The sequence below is a fragment of the Ooceraea biroi genome, chromosome 5 (assembly GCF_003672135.1).
Source record: "Ooceraea biroi isolate clonal line C1 chromosome 5, Obir_v5.4, whole genome shotgun sequence".
Lineage (NCBI taxonomy): Eukaryota > Metazoa > Arthropoda > Insecta > Hymenoptera > Formicidae > Ooceraea > Ooceraea biroi.
The window spans coordinates 7,770,240-7,790,341 of record NC_039510.1 but is presented as its reverse complement, the minus strand read 5'-3'; the positions used below and the strand labels follow the sequence as shown (position 1 = coordinate 7,790,341).

Here is a 20,102-nt window from a genome sequence, read left to right as displayed (position 1 = left end):
TATTTTTCTCCCAATGTTCAACATAAAATTCTCAGTACGAATTTATCGCATGAGCTGTTGGGACTTATGGTCAACAGAAATTTCTCCGTACCTAAATAATCGGAACATCCGGTATGAGTTTCAGTCAACTAAAATTTAACGATTAAATTTATCGAAGAGACTGTTATGTCTTTTGATTAAGACAGTGGACACCGATTATTACTTTAATCTGGCGTCAGTATATCGCCGCCTTAAGAATTAATATTTCATGGTTCGCGTCCCGTTAATTATTTTTTTTTTCTTTTATTTTAATATTAAAAGTCTTTAATAAACCAATAAAAATAATATATCTAGTTTAAAACATGAATATTGCATGATTAATATTAAAAATATGAAGAAATATAAAGTATTAGTAACAGGAGCACATAGCAAGTAAGGAAGTAAAAACTTGAGTTTAATATATCCTGGTTCGCGCCCCGTTAATTAAATTTTTTGTTTTCTTTTATTTTAATATTAAAAATCTTTAATAAACCTATAAAGATAATATATCTAATTTAAAATGCGAATATTGCATGATTAATATTAAGATATGAAAAAAATATAAAGGTAACCTTACATGGTAGTAGTACGAATCAACCAATAATGATACTAAATTATAAGTGATATTTTCTGTTAATGAAATAATCTTCAATTAACACCTTGTCCACTGTATTATTCAATCCCAACAAATGAAATATTAAAATTATTAATTTAACCTAAATTTCTACAACCTTATGCATTAATTATTTATAAGGTCCCTTGTACCTCTGGATAATAATTTAATGCATTCAGTTAATTAATATTAGAGTAACCTTGTGTATTATACTTTAACGCACTATTGTAACGTTTCTTATTAATAATAATTATTTATCATATCTATCGGTAAATTTTTGAAAGGCGAAACGGAAATATGGTGGTCTTCATTCTCTCTATTACGGAAATTGCTATCAGTTCTTAGAAGAGCAGTCTCATCTAAGAAGACCATTCTGTGATTGACATAATCACTTTCACAAAAACATTTTCCGCAACCGAAATATACGTTGTGACCTTTCGTAGTTACAAAAGATTTTGCTGGAGCGTCGCAAATAACTGTTCTGATTGTAACGAGTAATTTTCTATTTTGAAATAAAAAGCCTTCCGTATGTAGAATTCTATATTCTTCACAAAATTCATATAACAAATTTTTTGCGTTTGTAGGTTTTTTGTAACCATGATAAATACCTATCAGAAAAGGATCTGTAATTTTAATTTATAATTTAATTAATAGGCCACAGTTGACTCTGCGAACTTTTTGCAAGAGGTAGACCGTCAATATTTATATTTATTTCTACGATGTTTATGTTATTTATATTTGGGCAATAATTTAATTTATCTCGCAATGACTTTTCCAAACCATAATGGAAATAATGTCCACTTTCACACTCGCGAATAATTGTCTTTTTTGGTGTGTTTAAAAGTGTCCTGGTATCATCGGGCAATTCATTATGACCTTCTTCTTTTAAAATAAACAATAATGCTGTGAGAGATCTTTGAGTAATATTATATTCAATTGCTCATGTATGTAATTTTTCTTTCAAGCTGCTTTTTCCTTCGCTTGTTATAGTGTTGTCTATTGCAACAAAATTGTCTGTTGCAACAAAATCTTCTGCAGATTGTGTACTATTGCTTTCTGATCGTATATCTGTTGTACTTGTTGTTATATTAAGAGGTAATTGTATTGTATCTAAACTATTATCTTCAAGATAATTCGTACAGATAGAATCTTTTGTATTATTAATAATAACGTTATTTCGATATGTAATACTTTCATTTTGCGTTTGAAGCAATATACGACGATTTTGTTGCCTACGAGATAAATTTAGAAATTTTTTTACCATCGGCATTTTCTGAATATTTCAATTTCTTTATATATATATATGCCAAAAATATACTGCAAAAAGGAAGTAAATCATAAATGAAATCAAATATTTGATTTCATTTACAACATACATATCATATACATAACATTAATATAAATAAATAATATAAATATAAATAAAATATAAACACGACAAATAGTTGCACGCAGTTTTATTTTAGTTTTATTACAGTTTCTCTATACAATGCAGCACGACACACAAACACACAATTTAAAGAAAAATTTAAAAAACCTGGTATTCTTCAAGAAAATGGAAAGTTAAGAAATGTCAATTAATATACACACATACACACACAATTTAAAGAAAAATGTAAAAACCCGGTATTCTTAAAAAAAATGGTAAGTTAAAAAATGTCAATTAATAATACACGCACACACACAATTTAAAGAAAAATTTAAAAACCTAGTATTCTTCAAGAAAATGGTAAGTTAAGAAATGTCAATTAATAATACCAAAATAATAAACAGCATTGTACCAATAGGTAAACTGTTATTGTTACTGAATATGTATTTCAATTTCAAAAATTATGTTAAGAAATCATTACTTTTTGTTATCAAGTTCTTCTTTGTTTTCATGCATTTTAGTGCCTGATCGATTAGATAATAAAAGAAATGCTAACGAAAAAAATTGTTTCAAAAGAAGAAAATAATGGGAAAGTTAGCATATCTGTGAGATATATTGCAACTATTCATTGATGAAAAATCTTACGACTAACGGAAGATTAAATATGATAATCTATAATTAGAATTAAAATAAAATAATTTTCGAGAGACAAAAGATAAATTATATAAATTGAAGTTACCAAATGTTGTATACAATACTTTAAGTATATATACAATATATTCAGTATATTTTACGTAAATATTCCTCGCCAAAGATAGAAAATATGAAAATATGCCAAAGGAACACACATTCCAAGATTGGAAAGCTTCCTATATAAAATAAATGACAAAAACAGTTAAGAAATGTAATTAAACAATATAAAAAAACTAAATTTACAATAAATTACTTACAACGCAAATGTCACGCAATGCAATTTATTAGGTTAGATTGCATGAAAAATCATATCGTATATTATTAGCTTCAAGGTCCGTGGATAGAGGAAGGGAGAAGGGCCTTTAGCTTTATTATTAATACTTAAACACTTATATTTCCAGGCAGCACATGTTAGCCTAATATATGTTTCTTAGACGTATCTAATGTCTAAGAAACATAAAGTACCATTTGAGAAACGGTTTAAATAGAAACCGTTTCTAGACCTAAATTTCAAAAACGTATTTTTCACGTTTCCACAGAAACGAAAAATTTATTTTATTAAATTGATTCGAAATTATATAATTAATATAGAAAGAATAATAATTTCTTAAGTTCTTCTTAATTTGTGAGTATTAATTATTTCTTTTTAATTTGTGAGTATTAATTAGTTTACATCGTTTCAATGTACTCGATTATGGAACAAGAGACAAAAATCAACACAAGTGTGTGTGTGTGTGTGTGTGTGTGTGTATGTGTGTGCGTGCTTAAGTATACATAATTTTACACTTTTGAAATGCAGAGATTAATTTCAATAATTATATGAATTTTATCTTGGCAAATTTCAAAAAGTGTTGGATATGCAGGGTGATTCAGAACAAACGTCAGTCCTTAAAATGACGTATTCCTGAGGTAATTCTAAGACAATTTTTCCTGTAGCAAAATTTTGTCCGAAGCTTAGTTTTCAAGTTATAAGCGAAGATAGTTAGCAAATTACGGGCCGAGTACGGACGATACGCAGGGGCGGCGCAACTCACCGTCCGACGCGGGCGATTACGCGATCAACACGCGCTGCTGCTACACGCAGTGGTACGCGCGCGCACACACACACACACACACAAACACACACACGCTCACACATTCTTACCTTATAAGATATTCGATGTCTTCATACTGTTGTAAAGGGCGAAGAATAAGTAAATGGTCCCACGATCGCGGATAACAATAAAATCACAAATTTACATGTAACACACTGAGTAATGAGTCACAAGTCTTTTTCTTTAATACATTGTATCACGTATTTACTCACGCACTCGATTGATTTACAAACGAATTTATCGATTTATTACTCACTACCGATTAATTATTCGGCAATTGAGAATTACTCGACGAAAAAAACATATTACGCACAATCACAGAAATCACTATCGAGGCATTTACGAACGAATCTATTGTTTTATTATGTTGATAATTATTTTCAAATAAGAATGAAAGTGTATTTTATGCATAATTCATCATTTCTTCTTGTTGTTCATCGAATGTTAAACAAGAATAAATAATGCATTATGTGTGAAATGAACTTTAAGATTATAAGATTGATTATAAACATTGAGAGAACGTCAACCGAAGCGTTTTGATCCCTCTCTTGGATTTTTCTTATATTTCTGCAACTGCAAAAGATGTTCTACGTTCAAATGTATTGTTCGCTCTGAAAAGAGCGGATTGCGTTTGCTCGCTCTGAGAAGAGCGAATTGCTTTTGGTCGCTCTGAGAAGAGCTGATTGGACTCGAAGAAATTTCATAGTAAGTGCTTAAAATGACCACCATCCATCCTAACGCAAGCTCTCATGCGTTTTAATAAATTTCTTTCCACGTCCTGCATTACATCTTCTTCGATGTCCCAAATGTCACGTCGAAGTCTTGTTTCCACATCGTCGACATCTTCGGGAAGCGTTTTATAAATTACTTCCTTACAATAGCCGCACAAGAAAAAATCGAGAGGGTTGAGATCCGGAGATCTTGCAGGCCAACGTATCGGGCCATACCGCCCCATCCAGCGTCCAGGAAACTGGTCATTTACATAATTTGTTACAATTCTTGCGTTGTGTGGCCCAGCACCGTCTTGTTGAAAAATAATTTTATTTCTTTCCAACAATGGTACATCTTCTAGAAAATCTGGAAAGTTCTCTCTTCGAAGCTCGACGTATGTTTGACCAGTTAATGTTTGTTGCGGAAGAATAATTGGAATATTATGACATGTTAATGACACTTGGCGAGTGCCACGGACAGTACCACGTAGCTGCAAGACGATACGCCGAATTGTATCCGAACCGAGCAAGACATCCATCGCCTCGCGTCATACTTGGAGCAGCACAAAGATTGTACGAGACCGGCAGTGTCCTTACGAACAAACACGACACTGGAAGAAATCGGGAAGCAAGAAATTTAGGAAATGTGGAGAACGTAGTACGTTCTTTCGAGGATAATCCTGAAAAGAGTATTCGAGTTGTTGTTCGAGAACAGGATTTATCCTATGCAACTGTGCAGAGGATATTGAAGGAAGAAAAGTTGCACGCATTTCACTTGTGACGTGACGTTTCAGGTCGTCCGTCACAAGGCGCGTGACTGAGGAAGCACACCTATTCCGCCGAGATCGTTCCTTTCGTTTGAGGGGGAGCGATCCTTTTACCGAGTAACGGCGAGCGGTGTGCTAATCCATTTTGCGAGTTCGCAGAGTGTGTATCAATAACCGGAAAATTATACCGAGGACCATCACGGAAGACACCGGAGGAGCCTGAGGCGTTTGAGAATCGCGGGAGCCTGCGAGGGTCCAAGCCGCCGGAGAAGATTGAGGCCGCCGACCGTCCTAGCCGGTGCGTTATACCGAGCCAAGAGGAGCGGAACCGTAGGTGACATCCACCGCAGCAAAATCCCGTACCAAAAGACCGAAGAGAGGAGCGCGAACCCGAAGCCTAGGAGAAGGTGAGCCATCCTCCTGTCCAGACCTCTGGACCCCTCCTCTGGGTTTGGCCAGCCCGACGGGGAAAATCAGGAAACAGAGGAAAACGGCACGGCCAGCATGTCAGGAGCACCTGAAGAGCGGCAATTCGTCCTACCGACAACGAGTGATAGCAGCGAAGGGAGCTGCGAGGGCTCGAGGGCGGCTCGGTGGTGGATCGATGCGCGGATCGATGCGCGGGCGGGGACGGACCTCGCGAGACGCCCCGCGACTCGCCACTGTGAGCTGGACTGCCGAAACGAGCGATCGAAGCGGAAGGGCCCAGCGACCGGACGATTACGGAAGACGGACGAGAGTCACCAATGTAAGGTCCACACTTTGCGATATATTCGGGTATACCGGCTAGGACGGCGCCTCGTGATCCGAGATTGCTGTGATGAAGGGTACTGTAGTAATTACTGCCGCGTAATGGTCCCGTGTGAGTCCCGAGGACCACGTGCGAGAGGCGAGGCCCGTCCGCCCCGGTGTCGCGTGTTGGAAAACTCCCGCTCATAAAGTCAGCTCCAGTCAGATGTAGCGTTTTGTTATTGTATCGTTGGTATTAGCGTAATTGTCGTTGCGTCGCGTTTCTCGATTGTGCTCGGAACTGTATAATTTCTGTGTAAGTGTATCTTCGAGTCTTGCATTCCGCGATTGAGTCTCGGTATCGTTCCGAATTGAGTGTCGGTTCGTGCGTCGTTATTCCGAGTGGTCTGGCGTGGAAGGCTGCTCGCGATATTGGGTCCGGTAACGTCTCGAGGGGAAGTTCGGGATTGAGGCGAGGTCGCGACGTGGAGAAGGATTTCGGGCCCGTGGTGTCGGACGTTTCCTAGACCGTGCTCGCGGAGACTCGCACGAATCACCGAGGGAGGTTCCGAGCGTGGTACCGTGCGAGATCGAAGGTGACCTAGCGATCGAGGAAGCCGAATCGGATGCTTGGCTCGCGTTATCGTTTCATGATATGAATTACGCGTGGCGTTTGTCGCGTAATTTCGACTCGTGTTAATCGCCGTAGCGTTGCGTCATTGTACGAACCGTATGAGTTCGTTAACGGGTGCGGCTGAGTTTCGTTGACAGCATTTTGAGTTTCGTTACAACCGTTAATCCCGTTAAGATCGTTTATTAATTCCGTTTATCGTTTGGTGCGTTTGAGTTCATTAATTTTACGTTACCATTGTGGTGGGTACCCTGCGGTGGCGAACCGCTGTATTGTCCGGAATACCCTTCCGGCTTATCTGAAATATATTCTTTTATATATCTAAGTGGCGTCTGTTACTGCTTCCCTTCCAGCGACCTCATGATATTGAAACCCAACCCTGTGCCGTGGACTCGTCGAGTTTAAAGGTATAACGCGTGTATTTCGTGAGTGGCGCAAGTGATTGCGCCTGGCGCCCAAATAAGTAAAGTACCGAGCGTAGCTCCGAGAGTGTTAGCTTTCGGGATTTCGTTATTTCGTGAGCTCTCAGATCTGCGACGCCGCGCCTACGCGTACGGCGGACCGTAGGCCAACTGAGCGGCGGGAAAAGTACATCGCACACTACACATGCGTGCAACATTTGCGACCAGAAGATTATCAAAGAAGAAAAACGTTCTGCGAAAATTTTCTAAGAGAAGTAGATCGAGATCCCAGATTTCCTTCTCATGTCATATTCAGCGATGAATCGCTATTTACACGAGAAGGAATTTATAATTCCCACAACATGCATTTTTGGAGCGACGAAAATCCCAGAGTCACGCGACTTAGAACCTTTCAAACTCGTTGGAAGATAAATGTGTGGGCTGGCATAATGGGAACACAAATACATGGTTCCAATTATTCTTTCGCAACAAACATTAACTGGTCAAACATACGTCGAGCTTCGAAGAGAGAACTTTCCAGATTTTCTAGAAGATGTACCATTGTTGGAAAGAAATAAAATTATTTTTCAACAAGACGGTGCTGGGCCACACAACGCAAGAATTGTAACAAATTATGTAAATGACCAGTTTCCTGGACGCTGGATGGGTCGGTATGGCCCGATACGTTGGCCTGCAAGATCTCCGGATCTCAACCCTCTCGATTTTTTCTTGTGCGGCTATTGTAAGGAAGTAATTTATAAAACGCTTCCCGAAGATGTCGACGATGTGGAAACAAGACTTCGACGTGACATTTGGGACATCGAAGAAGATGTAATGCAGGACGTGGAAAGAAATTTATTAAAACGCATGAGAGCTTGCGTTAGGATGGATGGTGGTCATTTTAAGCACTTACTATGAAATTTCTTCGAGTCCAATCAGCTCTTCTCAGAGCGACCAAAAGCAATTCGCTCTTCTCAGAGCGAGCAAACGCAATCCGCTCTTTTCAGAGCGAACAATACATTTGAACGTAGAACATCTTTTGCAGTTGCAGAAATATAAGAAAAATCCAAGAGAGGGATCAAAACGCTTCGGTTGACGTTCTCTCAATGTTTATAATCAATCTTATAATCTTAAAGTTCATTTCACACATAATGCATTATTTATTCTTGTTTAACATTCGATGAACAACAAGAAGAAATGATGAATTATGCATAAAATACACTTTCATTCTTATTTGAAAATAATTATCAACATAATAAAACAATAGATTCGTTCGTAAATGCCTCGATAGTGATTTCTGTGATTGTGCGTAATATGTTTTTTTCGTCGAGTAATTCTCAATTGCCGAATAATTAATCGGTAGTGAGTAATAAATCGATAAATTCGTTTGTAAATCAATCGAGTGCGTGAGTAAATACGTGATACAATGTATTAAAGAAAAAGACTTGTGACTCATTACTCAGTGTGTTACATGTAAATTTGTGATTTTATTGTTATCCGCGATCGTGGGACCATTTACTTATTCTTCGCCCTTTACAACAGTATGAAGACATCGAATATCTTATAAGGTAAGAATGTGTGAGCGTGTGTGTGTTTGTGTGTGTGTGTGTGTGTGCGCGCGCGTACCACTGCGGTAGCAGCAGCGCGTGTATCGCGTAATGCCGCGCGTCGGACGGTGAGTTGCGCCGCCCCTGCGTATCTTCCGTACTCGCCCCGTAATTCGCTAACTATTTCGCTTATAACTTGAAAACTAAGCTTCGGACAAAATGTTGCTAAAGGAAAAATTGTCTTAGAATTTCCTCAGGAATACGTCATTTTAAGGACTGACATTTGTTCTGAATCACCCTATATATAGCTGTTACGTCCAGAGCTCTGTAAGCTCGAGGAAGGGCGCAACCAGACGCCACTTGAGGTTCTTTGGCACTTAGCCGCAGAACCTCTAGTCGAGCCGACCGATACGCTCCGTTGTTTCTGGTCAACGACCAAAGTCGATTTTACCCGTACAATCGAAACGGTCAGCTCGTTGGTTCCTTTTAGGTAAGGGAAATATCCCTATTACCAGGGATTCGACCTGTACGACTTGCTGCGAAAGGAAGAGATGGATACAAGGTGTATTTAAATGGAATTACTCATTTTTTAGTGTTTGTGCGTGATCCGGCCGTGAGCCGACGGACCACCGTTTTGGAGCGCCGGAACCGCTCAGACAGAGCGCGGAAAGAATGTTACGCAGATCCGTGGATCCGCTGGAGGAGTGGGTTAAATGATCACACAGAATTTGTTGGACGAACACTTTGAGCGTATATTTCACGGCTATGTACACTATCTACAAGTCCGAACGGAAGTGCTAGACGGAACGGACCCGTTACGTTTCGGGAGCCGTCCGTCGGTTCGTGACCGGGGCCGACGGCTATTGATCGGAGTGGACGAATCTCTTGAGCGGCGCGAAATTGTCGCGGGCGACGGAGATCTTGTTGGAGCGGATGTCTGTGAGATCCCGAGTGACGGAAATCTTCTGATCGCCAAGCGGGTCTTCGCGCTCGCGGTAGCCGTCGGATCCCTCGGATCCTCGCGGAGATGAGCTCTTCCGTTCTCTTTCGGGGAGGATGTCCACCGAATCACTTTCAGTCTTTTATAGAGTTCGCGGTCACCGAGAGGCGGCAAGCGTTCTCAGTTATTCCGGACTCGGTACTCCTGTACCGACAGCAGACGAGGAAACGGAGCGCGCGGGCAGTCGCAGGCGGCACTCGTTTATGCGGATCGCAAGTTGCCTGCAAGACAGTCGGACGCACTTGCGCGTACCGCGAGGTAACGGAACAAAGGAATTGCTAGCGGAATCACGATCGATAGTACGTGTGAATCTGAGCGCTCTTAGTTCGAGACTGTCCTTAACTTTGGTTAGCCCAACGGCAGCGACTTGCGAGCAAAAACGGACTTATTAGTCGCGAGTATAAGCGAATCGCGGGCAGAAAAAGCGCGGTTAGCAACGAGCCGAACGCGCGTCGCGAGTCTCTCAGCTGTTTGTCGGTTTCAATATCGTCGCGCACAAACATATAAGAAGCATTATCGTTGGCTTGTATTTGTCCTGAAGCCGACACGTAGCCTCTCAAATGTTCCCGTCGTTTCGCTGCGTATGAGTTTCGTGTAATTCCGAACATTTAGAAAGAAAAATGTGACATTGTATATTATTAAATTTTCTTTGGTAATAACATTTACAACTTTGAATAAATTTGGATTAAAATACAAATACCAAGGTAACTTATTAAAATTAAATTAAATTGTGTAAGTATAACATATACTGGGTGTTACAAAAGTCTGGACACAGTCGAATATTTCATAAACTATGCATTGTAGAAAGAAATGTTTCAGACAAAAGTTGTAGGATTTCAAGTAACGCATTACATAGAAACATCAGTATGACCTTGAAGAGTGTTGTCAAGGTCATGTGAAGGTCAACTTGGTTTTTTTAAATTGAAACCCCAACTTTTTATTGCAGATTCTGATTCTACGGGAAAAAATACGTAACTTTTATCTGAAACAGTTTTTTCGAATCTTCGTAGATAGCGCTGCAATCGGCGAAACTCGGCCCTGATGCAAGCTTCCCACCTGCCCCAACACAAAACGCGTTTCATAATAATCATTTCCCCCTTCGCCGTCCCCAAACGCGGGCTCGGCGACCATTCTCGTTTTTCGTTTAATAAAAACTCTTATTGTTTAATGCATTACTTCAAATTAATGCCGAAGGTCATCTGGAGTTACATTTGATTTCTTAATCGCAAACTCTTACTTTTTACTTCAGGTGACGACAAGAGTGGATAAATTAACTACTTTTAGCACTACCCAGGAACAACGACATGGACGTAGTAGTGTCCTGTTCCCTTCGGAGTGCTTGATTAACGTGAGTCCCCTCGCCTCTCACGAAATGGTGTGACCTAGTTGATTAAGTGTTCGAAGTGCTATCCATTTGCTGTTTGACAATGACCTAGTCGCAAATAAAAATTATCCAGAACATTCCGTCTTGTTTCTGGCGTGATAAGGTCTACTTGGCGCACAATGCGATCCCTAAGTTCCTCTAAATTAATTGATTTTGTCTGCCATCTACGAAGATTCGAAAAAACTGTTTCAGATAAAAGTTACGTATTTTTTCCCGTAGAATCAGAATCTGCAATAAAAAGTTGGGGTTTCAATTTAAAAAAACCAAGTTGACCTTCACATGACCTTGACAACACTCTTCAAGGTCATACTGATGTTTCTATGTAATGCGTTACTTGAAATCCTACAACTTTTGTCTGAAACATTTCTTTCTACAATGCATAGTTTATGAAATATTCGACCGTGTCCAGACTTTTGTAACACCCAGTATAGTATATAGTAATGTGTAACTAAAACCTAAACGTTGCGGGGACTAAATGATGGGTTATAGATGAAAAAAGGATTGAATATATGAGGCAGGGATTAAAACGGGGTACTGTCTATTACGAGTGATCAGTGGGACTATAGTGTCAAGTGTTACGTCACTGATCGCACTTCTCAGGGTAGCAAGGTTAATTGGATCGGGTCCTAGGACGAAGGCGAAAGGAGGGAGGGGAAGGGTGAATGAAGGGAAACGATCTAAGATGGTTTCGTGTAATGCTTCGATCCCAGCCTCGTATACCTCCCTCAGTTCACTGAAGGAAGAGAAGATGGTATCGTGGAGGTTGACCGGTATCTGAATAGGAGAAACCGGGGGAGGATCCGGGAATTCCTCAAGATCAGTTGGAAGGAGGTAGCGGTCGAATTCGGAAGGAGATGGGATGGGAGAATACCATTCAGGCGACAATTCAGGTAGGGAATCAGTGGTGTACTGGAGAGGAGAGGGTGGTTCGAGATATGACGACAAAGGTGAATGTACAATTCCGCAGACAGGGCAGACGCTATCAGGGTGATGCGGTGTGATAAAAACTAAATTATCCTGCGCGTGATCAGCCTCTGATGTTTCAGGGGAAGCTGCCCCTTGGTAGTTCGAAGGCGAAGTTGCGTCTCCGCAGTTTAAATTCGCCACTTAAAAGGGAAGAATGGGAATAAAATTTTGTTCGCTAAATTATATTTAAAAAAATGAAGGTGATAGTCGGTGAAGATAGATAGGGCGAGTGAGAAAGAAGAAAAGCTAGTGTGCCGGTTGCACTTCTTCGCTGCAAGAAAATCTTCCGATGAGGTATTCGTGGTATGTAGAAATCGCCTCTAGCCGCTTAAGAGAGCCAACCCGTCAGGATGATCTTCGGATCGAGGACAATGATTCTAAGATTATTCAGAAATTGCCACGGCTTTCTGTAGTCGGAAGCGAAACTTTTCGGGCAGAATGACGTGCTGGATCCAGAAGAAGAGCAAACTTTTCGGACAGAGTAACGAGGTTCTGGATCCGGATGAAGAGCAAAGAGACCTCCGGAGCGGATCACTCCCTTTATACAGGGCTAAAAGGCTTAGGGTGGGATATTTCGGATTCTGGGAATTGTTTTTTTTCATGAACCAGCGTCCTCGTTGTTTTAATAATTATTACTGCATCGTTGGACAGTTTTATGATAATCATTTTCGGGAAATCAAGTACGGTGCTTGTGCAGACCACCCTGTGACACCCCGAATATGACAGTCCAGGCGTTAGTTACGTTAGTTTGGATTTATTTATAACGAGTAACTGGTTCATGTGTGCCCATGAGTGCTCTAATTCTCGATATTAAAGTTAGTCGAATAAATTTATGGCCTTCCTACGGGTGACACTTTTCAAGTGCCGCCTCTATTTTTCCCAGATTTGGAGCATTCTTCGTCGCTAGATATGCCTCATCTTTTAAGTGTTCCGGCAGTGTACAGGCGCCACGTCTCTTGACCCCCTTTGGTTCAAGTGGTTTCGTCCTTCATTTAGACATTTTTACGGTGGGCACGTGGCCCCCCTGTACACCCGCGACCGCACTTATCGCCGCGTGTGTAGAGATTCATTCAACTATTTAGATTTTCCCTCGAAATGTGTTATTTTTTCTGGGAGCAAGGAACCGTGGAGTCTACTGGACGTAACACCCCCCACCTTAGACAAATATCGGGGTATACAATATTTGCTGGAAATAAAGGAAAGGTTCCTTGCTTCCAGTTGATTACTCGCTACTTATTACTTATTAACGTTACGTCTTACTAATAAAATGATGAGAAGGGAGCATTAACTAAATATATATATTTATATTTTTTGCTATTATTGCTCGTGTTGTATATCGACATGAACATATTCATGAATATCTTAATGTTAGTGCTCTCTTCCCTTATGGGAGGTTCAACTAAAAGCAGACTTAGTCTCTCGCCTTTCCTGGGTAGGGCTGTTCTATAGCTATCATCTGAGGACTACAAGTATTCACATATGCGCATTATATATACATATATATATATATATATATTTATGCATTATTTCTTTCTGTTTCCTTTACTATGCTCCTTTTCCGCATCTCACAGTTCAAACGATTCTGGTAATAACTTGTGATAAGCTGACTAGGAAAATACTCTCTCCTTTATTATTATTTGACCCCCTTTTTTTCTTTTTTTTCCTTTTTTTATGTATACAAGGTGTCCCATTTTAAAGTTTGCCCTAAAATATTTCAGAAATACTGCGTTAAATTGAAAAATGTTTCAAACAAAAGTTTTGTGACTTCGAGGGGGACATAAGACGGTACTATTGGTTTGACCTTGGGTGGCGTTGGCAAGGTCATATGGAGTTCAACTTTGTTTTTTTAAACGGAACCCCATACTTTTTATTGCAGATTCTGATTTTTCGTCGAAAAGTAAGTAACTTTTGTTCGAAACATTTTTTTAAAAAACGCCCTCCTTATCTCGGAAACTCAGGTTCAACCTTTGGCGGACCAATGATAATACTCGCTTTATAACAGACACGGAAGTTTTTTTTTTATTTTACTGTTTACCGTCAGCATTAGCGTTACCCAGTGTGCACCACGTGGAGGGTGTTGATCGGTTTTGCACATCTTGTGGCCCTGGAAAAGACCGATTGCTCCGCTTTACACTACTCCATGAGATGTTCAAAATGTCCTCCAGCATTGTCTAAACATACGAGGACTGTTTGATGAGTACCCGATGACTACCATTAGATATCAGAGCAGAGGCGCCGGCGCGGTACCCTCTCCACTTCGCTTGCCCTCACCACATCGCGCTGAGCCGTGAGCCGCGTCTGCAGACTGGCAACACTGATTGTACAGTAGCATTGGGTACATAACAGGTCAGAACTCAATAATCTGTAAAATCCTTCACCATTTTTGGATTTGACTGATTTTTAATCTGTAACACAACCTTGATTCGTCCTCACCATAGTACCTTAGTCCTTACCATAGAAGTCCTGCAAAAATCAGTTTTTTTTCCATTTTATAATACTCAGCAAAACATTTATTCTCAATAACTCAGAATTTATTTATTTCATTCTCTAATCACTTATAAAATGGCAAATCTTTTAGAACGAGAGAGGATTGCACTCCTAATGATGCGGGGATGGGGTGATCGTGAAAGGTCTTATAATGAAGTTAGGCAACTTCAGGTGAACTTCTGGTCAACTGATGGTAAACAGTAAAATAAAATAAAACTTCCGTGTCTGTTATAAAGCGAGTATTATCATTGGTTCGCCAAAGGTTGAACCTGAGTTTTCGGGATAAGGAGGGCGTTTTTTAAAAAAATGTTTCCAACAAAAGTTACTTACTTTTCGACGAAGAATGAGAATCTGCAATAAAAAGTATGGGGTTCCGTTTAAAAAAACAACGTTGAATTCCATATGACCTTGACAACGCCACCCAAGGTCAAACCAATAGTACCGTCTTATGTCCCCCTCGAAGTAACAAAACTTTTGTTTGAAACATTTTTCGATTTAACACAGTGTTTCTGAAATATTTTAGGGGAAACTTTAAAATGAGACACCCTGTGTATATATATATATATATATATACAGGGTGTCCGGTAGGAAAGTACCGACCGGAAAGGTGAAGATGGATGGTATATATATACAGGGTGAGTTTTTTAACTTGAGACTGCAAACTATCTCGAGAAATTGCATCGGACGGAAAAAATGTTCCACATAACCCGCACTATTTTCGAGGGGCCAATTCACTTATGCTAAAATTAGCCCGCTCCCGCCGCCCCTGGGGGTGGAGCGGGGGTAACTTTGAAATCTTAAATGGGAACCCCTACTTTTTATTGCAGATTCGGATTCTACGTCGAAAAATATGTAACTTTTGTCTGAAACATTTTTTCGAATTATCATAGCGCTGTAGTCGGAGTGACTTTTTTCAGTGAGTCCCCTTGCCTCTCACTATTCAATTAAATTAAATGCTCGAACTGATGACTTTCAACTTGGATGCATATATTGATCCGCACTTCAAATGATTGTACACAACTTAAAAGTGTGTCTGCTTCAATTTGTGTGCAAGTATTCCTGCTTCGCTGAATTATGTTTTCACGAGTTGTTGGCACTTGTTCTTCTTCTTCATGTGCCCGGTCCCCCGAACATTGGCGATCACTCTGGCAATAGTTTCTCTCTCTTCCGCCATGCGGAAGAGCTCCTCCGCCCTTCGAATACCGGTCTATGTCCTGATGTTTCTTAGCCAGGATAACTGTTTTCTCTCTATTCCTCGGCGACCTTCAATTCTTCCTTTCAGAATTAGGTGGAGGAGGTGGTACTTCTCCCCTCGCAAGACGTGCCCGTGATAGCTAATCTTTCTACATTTGATAGTGGTCAGCAGCTCACGTTGTGCACGTGCTCTCTCTAGCACTTCAGTGTTGGACACTGTCGATCCAGGAGATTCGGAGCCTACGCCTGATCATTCACATTGCGAAGGCCTCTAGGCGGTTCATCGTGCCTATCTTGAGGGTCCATGCCTCAACCCCGTACAGAAGAGCAGACCAAACATAGCATTTAGCTATCCTCCGCCGTATATTTAAGTTTAAACTATCGTCGCAGAAGAAAGGTCTCAATTTGTTAAAAATAGTGCGAGCATATTCTATTCTACGCTTAACCTCCCGATCGGGATCTAGGTCCTCAGTGATCAAGCACCCCAGATATTTGAATGAGGTGACACATTCAATTTGTTTACCGTGGAGGTGGAGAAATGAATCATGGTTCTGGCGGCTAAAACCCATCATCTTTGTTTTATCAATGTTAATACTTAATCTTGCTCTATGGCTGGTTGTGGAAATTCTATTGAGAAACAGTTGGAGGTCCTTACTATTTTCTGCCAAAATAACCGTGTCGTCAGCGTATTTGAGAATACTGATGCGTACTCCATTCATCTTGATGCCGAGATCCAAATCGCCAATGGCTTCTTTAAAGATCTTGTCCGCATATAAATTAAACAAGAGGGGAGAGAGGATACATTCTTGTCTGTAGCCCGATTTTATAACTTGTTATAATTATAGCGACACGGAACGTTACAGTAACGATACCGACTTTCGATATGTGTAACGACAGCCAGATACCGACTATGCGATTCCGTAACCTCAAAGTAAAGACACTTTAACGCTACAAAGCGTGATAACGAAACATTGTTATTTAATGTTATCGTTATGCACAGGAAGTGACGTATTTACTAGAAAAGCTTAGTAACTTCGGTAATTTACTGAAATTTAGTTACCGATACTGCCAATGTTCATGTTACAATAACGTGTCTACATTGCTTCACGCTGTACACTGAGATCCTATGTGTTGTGTTACACACAAAAATTTCCAGAGACAAGAAGAAGTCATAAAAACTGAATATATTTATTACGCAATGCAATCTGCGGTAAGACTTCCGAATAGCCCCCCCTCCGATTTTCATGAAAGTTTTAGGATATATAGAGGTAGAGGTGAGGAAGGTGTGGGTGGAAGGATTTTGTGCGAAAACGCCTTCTAGCGAAGAAATTAATAATAAAAGGTTTAATGATTTTGCATGAATTTCCAGCTGTCTACGCAAATCAAGACCTTGACCCTGACATATGTTGTCAAAGTTAATGTCCTGAGTGACCTTCAGAAGGTATTAGCCGTCGCTCGTTGTTTATTAAAAAGTTAATAACAAAAGAAGTTTGATGATTTCGCACGAATTTTCCGAAACTGGAGCCCCGAACGTACACGCTCGGTTTTCAGCCCGCTTCGCGGGGGGGCGGGAGGGGCAAAGCCCCTCCCCCCCGCCAGGATACCTGCCGTGTACCAGGTGATCACAATCTATACGGTGAAATCTGTTACATCGGCTTCGACGAAGCCCCTCCCCCCCGCCACCCAAAACGCAGGCTGAAAACCGAGTGTGATACTTCGTTGTTTAACAACTTTTTAATAAAGGTCAAGACCTGACCTGACCTAACCTAACCTAACCTAACTTAACCTAACTAACCTAGTTAGTCTCTACACACATCAGTATATTATGACCACTAATTTTAAGTAGTATAGTTTTCAAACTTCGTTTGTTAACTTTTTAACAAACAACGAGCTACGGCTAAAACCTTCTGAAGGTCACTCAGGAGGGTGACCTTGACAACATATGTCAAGGTCAAAGTCATAGGAGGTGGGTCCCCTAAACAGCAGTATTACCAATATTTGTTAACACAAACGCGAGCAGAGGTAACATACTAAGGTCCATTAAGATTACATATGCGTGCAAAATCCTTAAACTTCTTTTGTTAATAACTTTTTAATTAATAACGAAGGAGAACTAAAACCTTCTACAGGTTACTAAGGGAGGTGACCTCTATAATATATATCAAAGTCAAGTTCTTGATTCGCGTAGACAGCTGGAAATTCGTGCAAAATCATTAAACCTTTTTTTGTTAATTTCTTCGCTAGGAAGCCTTTCCGCAAAAAATCCTTCCATCCACACCTTCCTTCTCTCTACCTCTACATATCCTAAAAATTTCATGCAATTCGGAGGGGGGGCTATTCGGAAGTTGAGCCCAATCTGCATCACAGTAAGTATGCAATATTTTGATAAGATTCAAGTAAAATAAATAAATATAAGACGCTAATTAACCAATAAATAAAAAGCAGATCGAAAGAGCCAAGTCGGTTGTGGGGCAATTTTCTCTATTTTTAAATGTTTTTTTAAATAATAAACGTTTCGATCCTCATTCATTTCAAACTCTGATAATAATGTAATGTAATAATATTTATACAGACGATGGTCATTCATTGAATGGGGACCGCAATGTTCATTAATCGAAAGAACATTTAGGAATGAAGAAAAATGCCCAGACAACCGGCTTGGCTCTTTCGCTCTTTCCTTTACTTATTGATTGAGTAAAACTGCTTATTAGAAGTTATATTTTTTTATTTGTATTTAAAGTTTATATAGTGCATTTGCTTACAGCAAACGTTTCGTTTATTTCTTTTCAGAACAACCGAGAAGACGAACGTAAAAAAGAGGCAGACAAAAGCAACGCAAGCCCAAATCGATTACATGGTAGATTATTTCATACAACATCTACATGTTGCAACTGGAAAATTTAATACCCTTCAGGGAAATTCCGATTTGAGGGCATCATGGGAGCAATTAGTGTCCGATTTGAATAAAATGTCAAAAGATGGGAAGACAAAGGATATGAAATCATGGAAATCGGTAAAAATTGTATTTAAAAAATTATACGTACACTTCTACTATTTACAAGTATTTTGAGGTATTAATCGGTTAGAAATTTTTTTCAGACATGGAGAGACAACAAGACAGCTGTTTCACAAAAAGTAGCAAAGATTCGGGAAAATCGAGTTACAACAGGAAACCGTAGCGGCCCTCCACTGAAATTGACTGAGCGAGAGGAAAAAATATTGGGGATTATGGGTTTCGATTATGTCGAAGGCGTCCAGTGCCCTGATTCTTTTCCTGAGGAACAAGTAATTACAAATTATGATACAGTTAATTATTATTATTATTATGGTTTTTCTTTTTAAAACACTTGTAAATAATATTGTCAATAATAGCTGTCAAAATATTGTAAATATTGTAAATATACGTAAAATATTGTTTGTTTCTCAAACATTTATTTCAGCCGCAAGCAAAGAATTATTATCTCAAGGTCAGAATGAAGTTTTAGAAAACATTCCTGAGATGATTACAGTGCGGGACAGCAATGGCGTCATAAGCACCAACTTTACAGGTCAGTAATTGTTTTAAACATACGTATTGCGTATGTTATCATAAGTCATCACATGAATGTGTTACGCCGCGGTATTAAAAGTCAGATATTATATTTAAGACCGGCTTGAATTTACTTTATTTGTTTCTTATAGATTGCGAAATAATACATGAGTTTCAAGTAGCAGAAAACGGTGAGCTTCTTCACGCACAAATGCCAAATTCACAAACTGCTTCAACAGCAAAGGAACAAACAATGGTGGAATCAGAAATAATGCAATCACCGGAAACAAATCCACGTAGGAACATTTCCGAACAGTTAAAAAGAATTCAGCCAGCAAGAGTCACAAAACGGGGTGAGTATAGTTGCAGACACCTACTTTCTTGTTACATCATAAAAGGGCTCAGAATGTATTATATTTTATTTTTAAGGTCGAAAAAGATTGGCCATACAATTGACTGATGCACGAGAAGATTTCAGTGCACTGACTGAACGCCAAATTACGTGCATGGAGGTACTTTCTGAACTAATTTAACTATATAAAATACACTATTATAGTAAACTCAATGCTTTAACGTATTTTTAAATTATGTTTTTACAGATGTTCGCGCAAATTTTGAAACAAATATCCGATAACAAAGAGCGAAATGAGATTCTGCGTGCTTTCATAGAAACAGAAAGAACTCGTGATAAGACGTACGCAGAGCTAAGTGCAATAATTAAAGATTGCATTGATGTTCTTAGTAAAAAAATTTTAAACATTTAAAAAATTAACATTTTGTATTTTTGCTGTTAAGTTGGATCTAATAGATCTTAGTATATATTCTCATAGTTTATATTTTGTTATATTTCAAAATGTTATTTAAAAAAATGTTTTTTGTTTGTATCGTAAGTTAATTAAAAAAGGTTTTATCCATAAGGAAATGTAATATAAAACTGTAATAATAATTTTATTTATAATAAAATGGTGAG

At 39.3% G+C, this 20,102-nt stretch overlaps 2 protein-coding genes across 2 annotated transcripts; one reads left to right on the top strand and one right to left on the bottom strand.

The window, feature by feature from the left end:
• Window positions 1–825: 825 nt before the first annotated feature.
• LOC113561952 lies at window positions 826–4,765 on the bottom strand. The gene is given in 3 exon segments (XM_026969628.1): window positions 826–1,270; window positions 1,272–1,570; window positions 4,735–4,765. Coding segments are annotated over 3 exon segments (729 nt in total). The 3' UTR covers window positions 826–871.
• Window positions 4,766–14,526: 9,761 nt separating this feature from the next.
• Window positions 14,527–20,003, top strand: LOC113561950. The gene is made up of 8 exons (XM_026969627.1): window positions 14,527–14,609; window positions 18,394–18,616; window positions 18,703–18,888; window positions 18,976–18,988; window positions 19,044–19,151; window positions 19,285–19,485; window positions 19,562–19,644; window positions 19,732–20,003. Exons 1-8 carry the CDS (start codon window positions 14,527–14,529, stop codon window positions 19,894–19,896), a joined length of 1,062 nt encoding a protein of 353 aa, XP_026825428.1. The 3' UTR covers window positions 19,897–20,003.
• The last annotated feature ends 99 nt before the right edge of the window (window positions 20,004–20,102 follow it).

What these genes read in the sequence shown, in the direction of transcription:
- LOC113561950 (XM_026969627.1), top strand. Translation starts at nt 14,527, where the DNA reads ATGCGGGGATGGGGTGATCGTGAAAGGTCTTATAATGAAGTTAGGCAA. An exon ending in TGGTCAACTGATGGTAAACA is followed by an intron (nt 14,610 to 18,393) that starts GTAAAATAAAAT and finishes ATTTCTTTTCAG; the next exon opens with AACAACCGAGAAGACGAACG. An exon ending in ATATGAAATCATGGAAATCG is followed by an intron (nt 18,617 to 18,702) that starts GTAAAAATTGTA and finishes AATTTTTTTCAG; the next exon opens with ACATGGAGAGACAACAAGAC.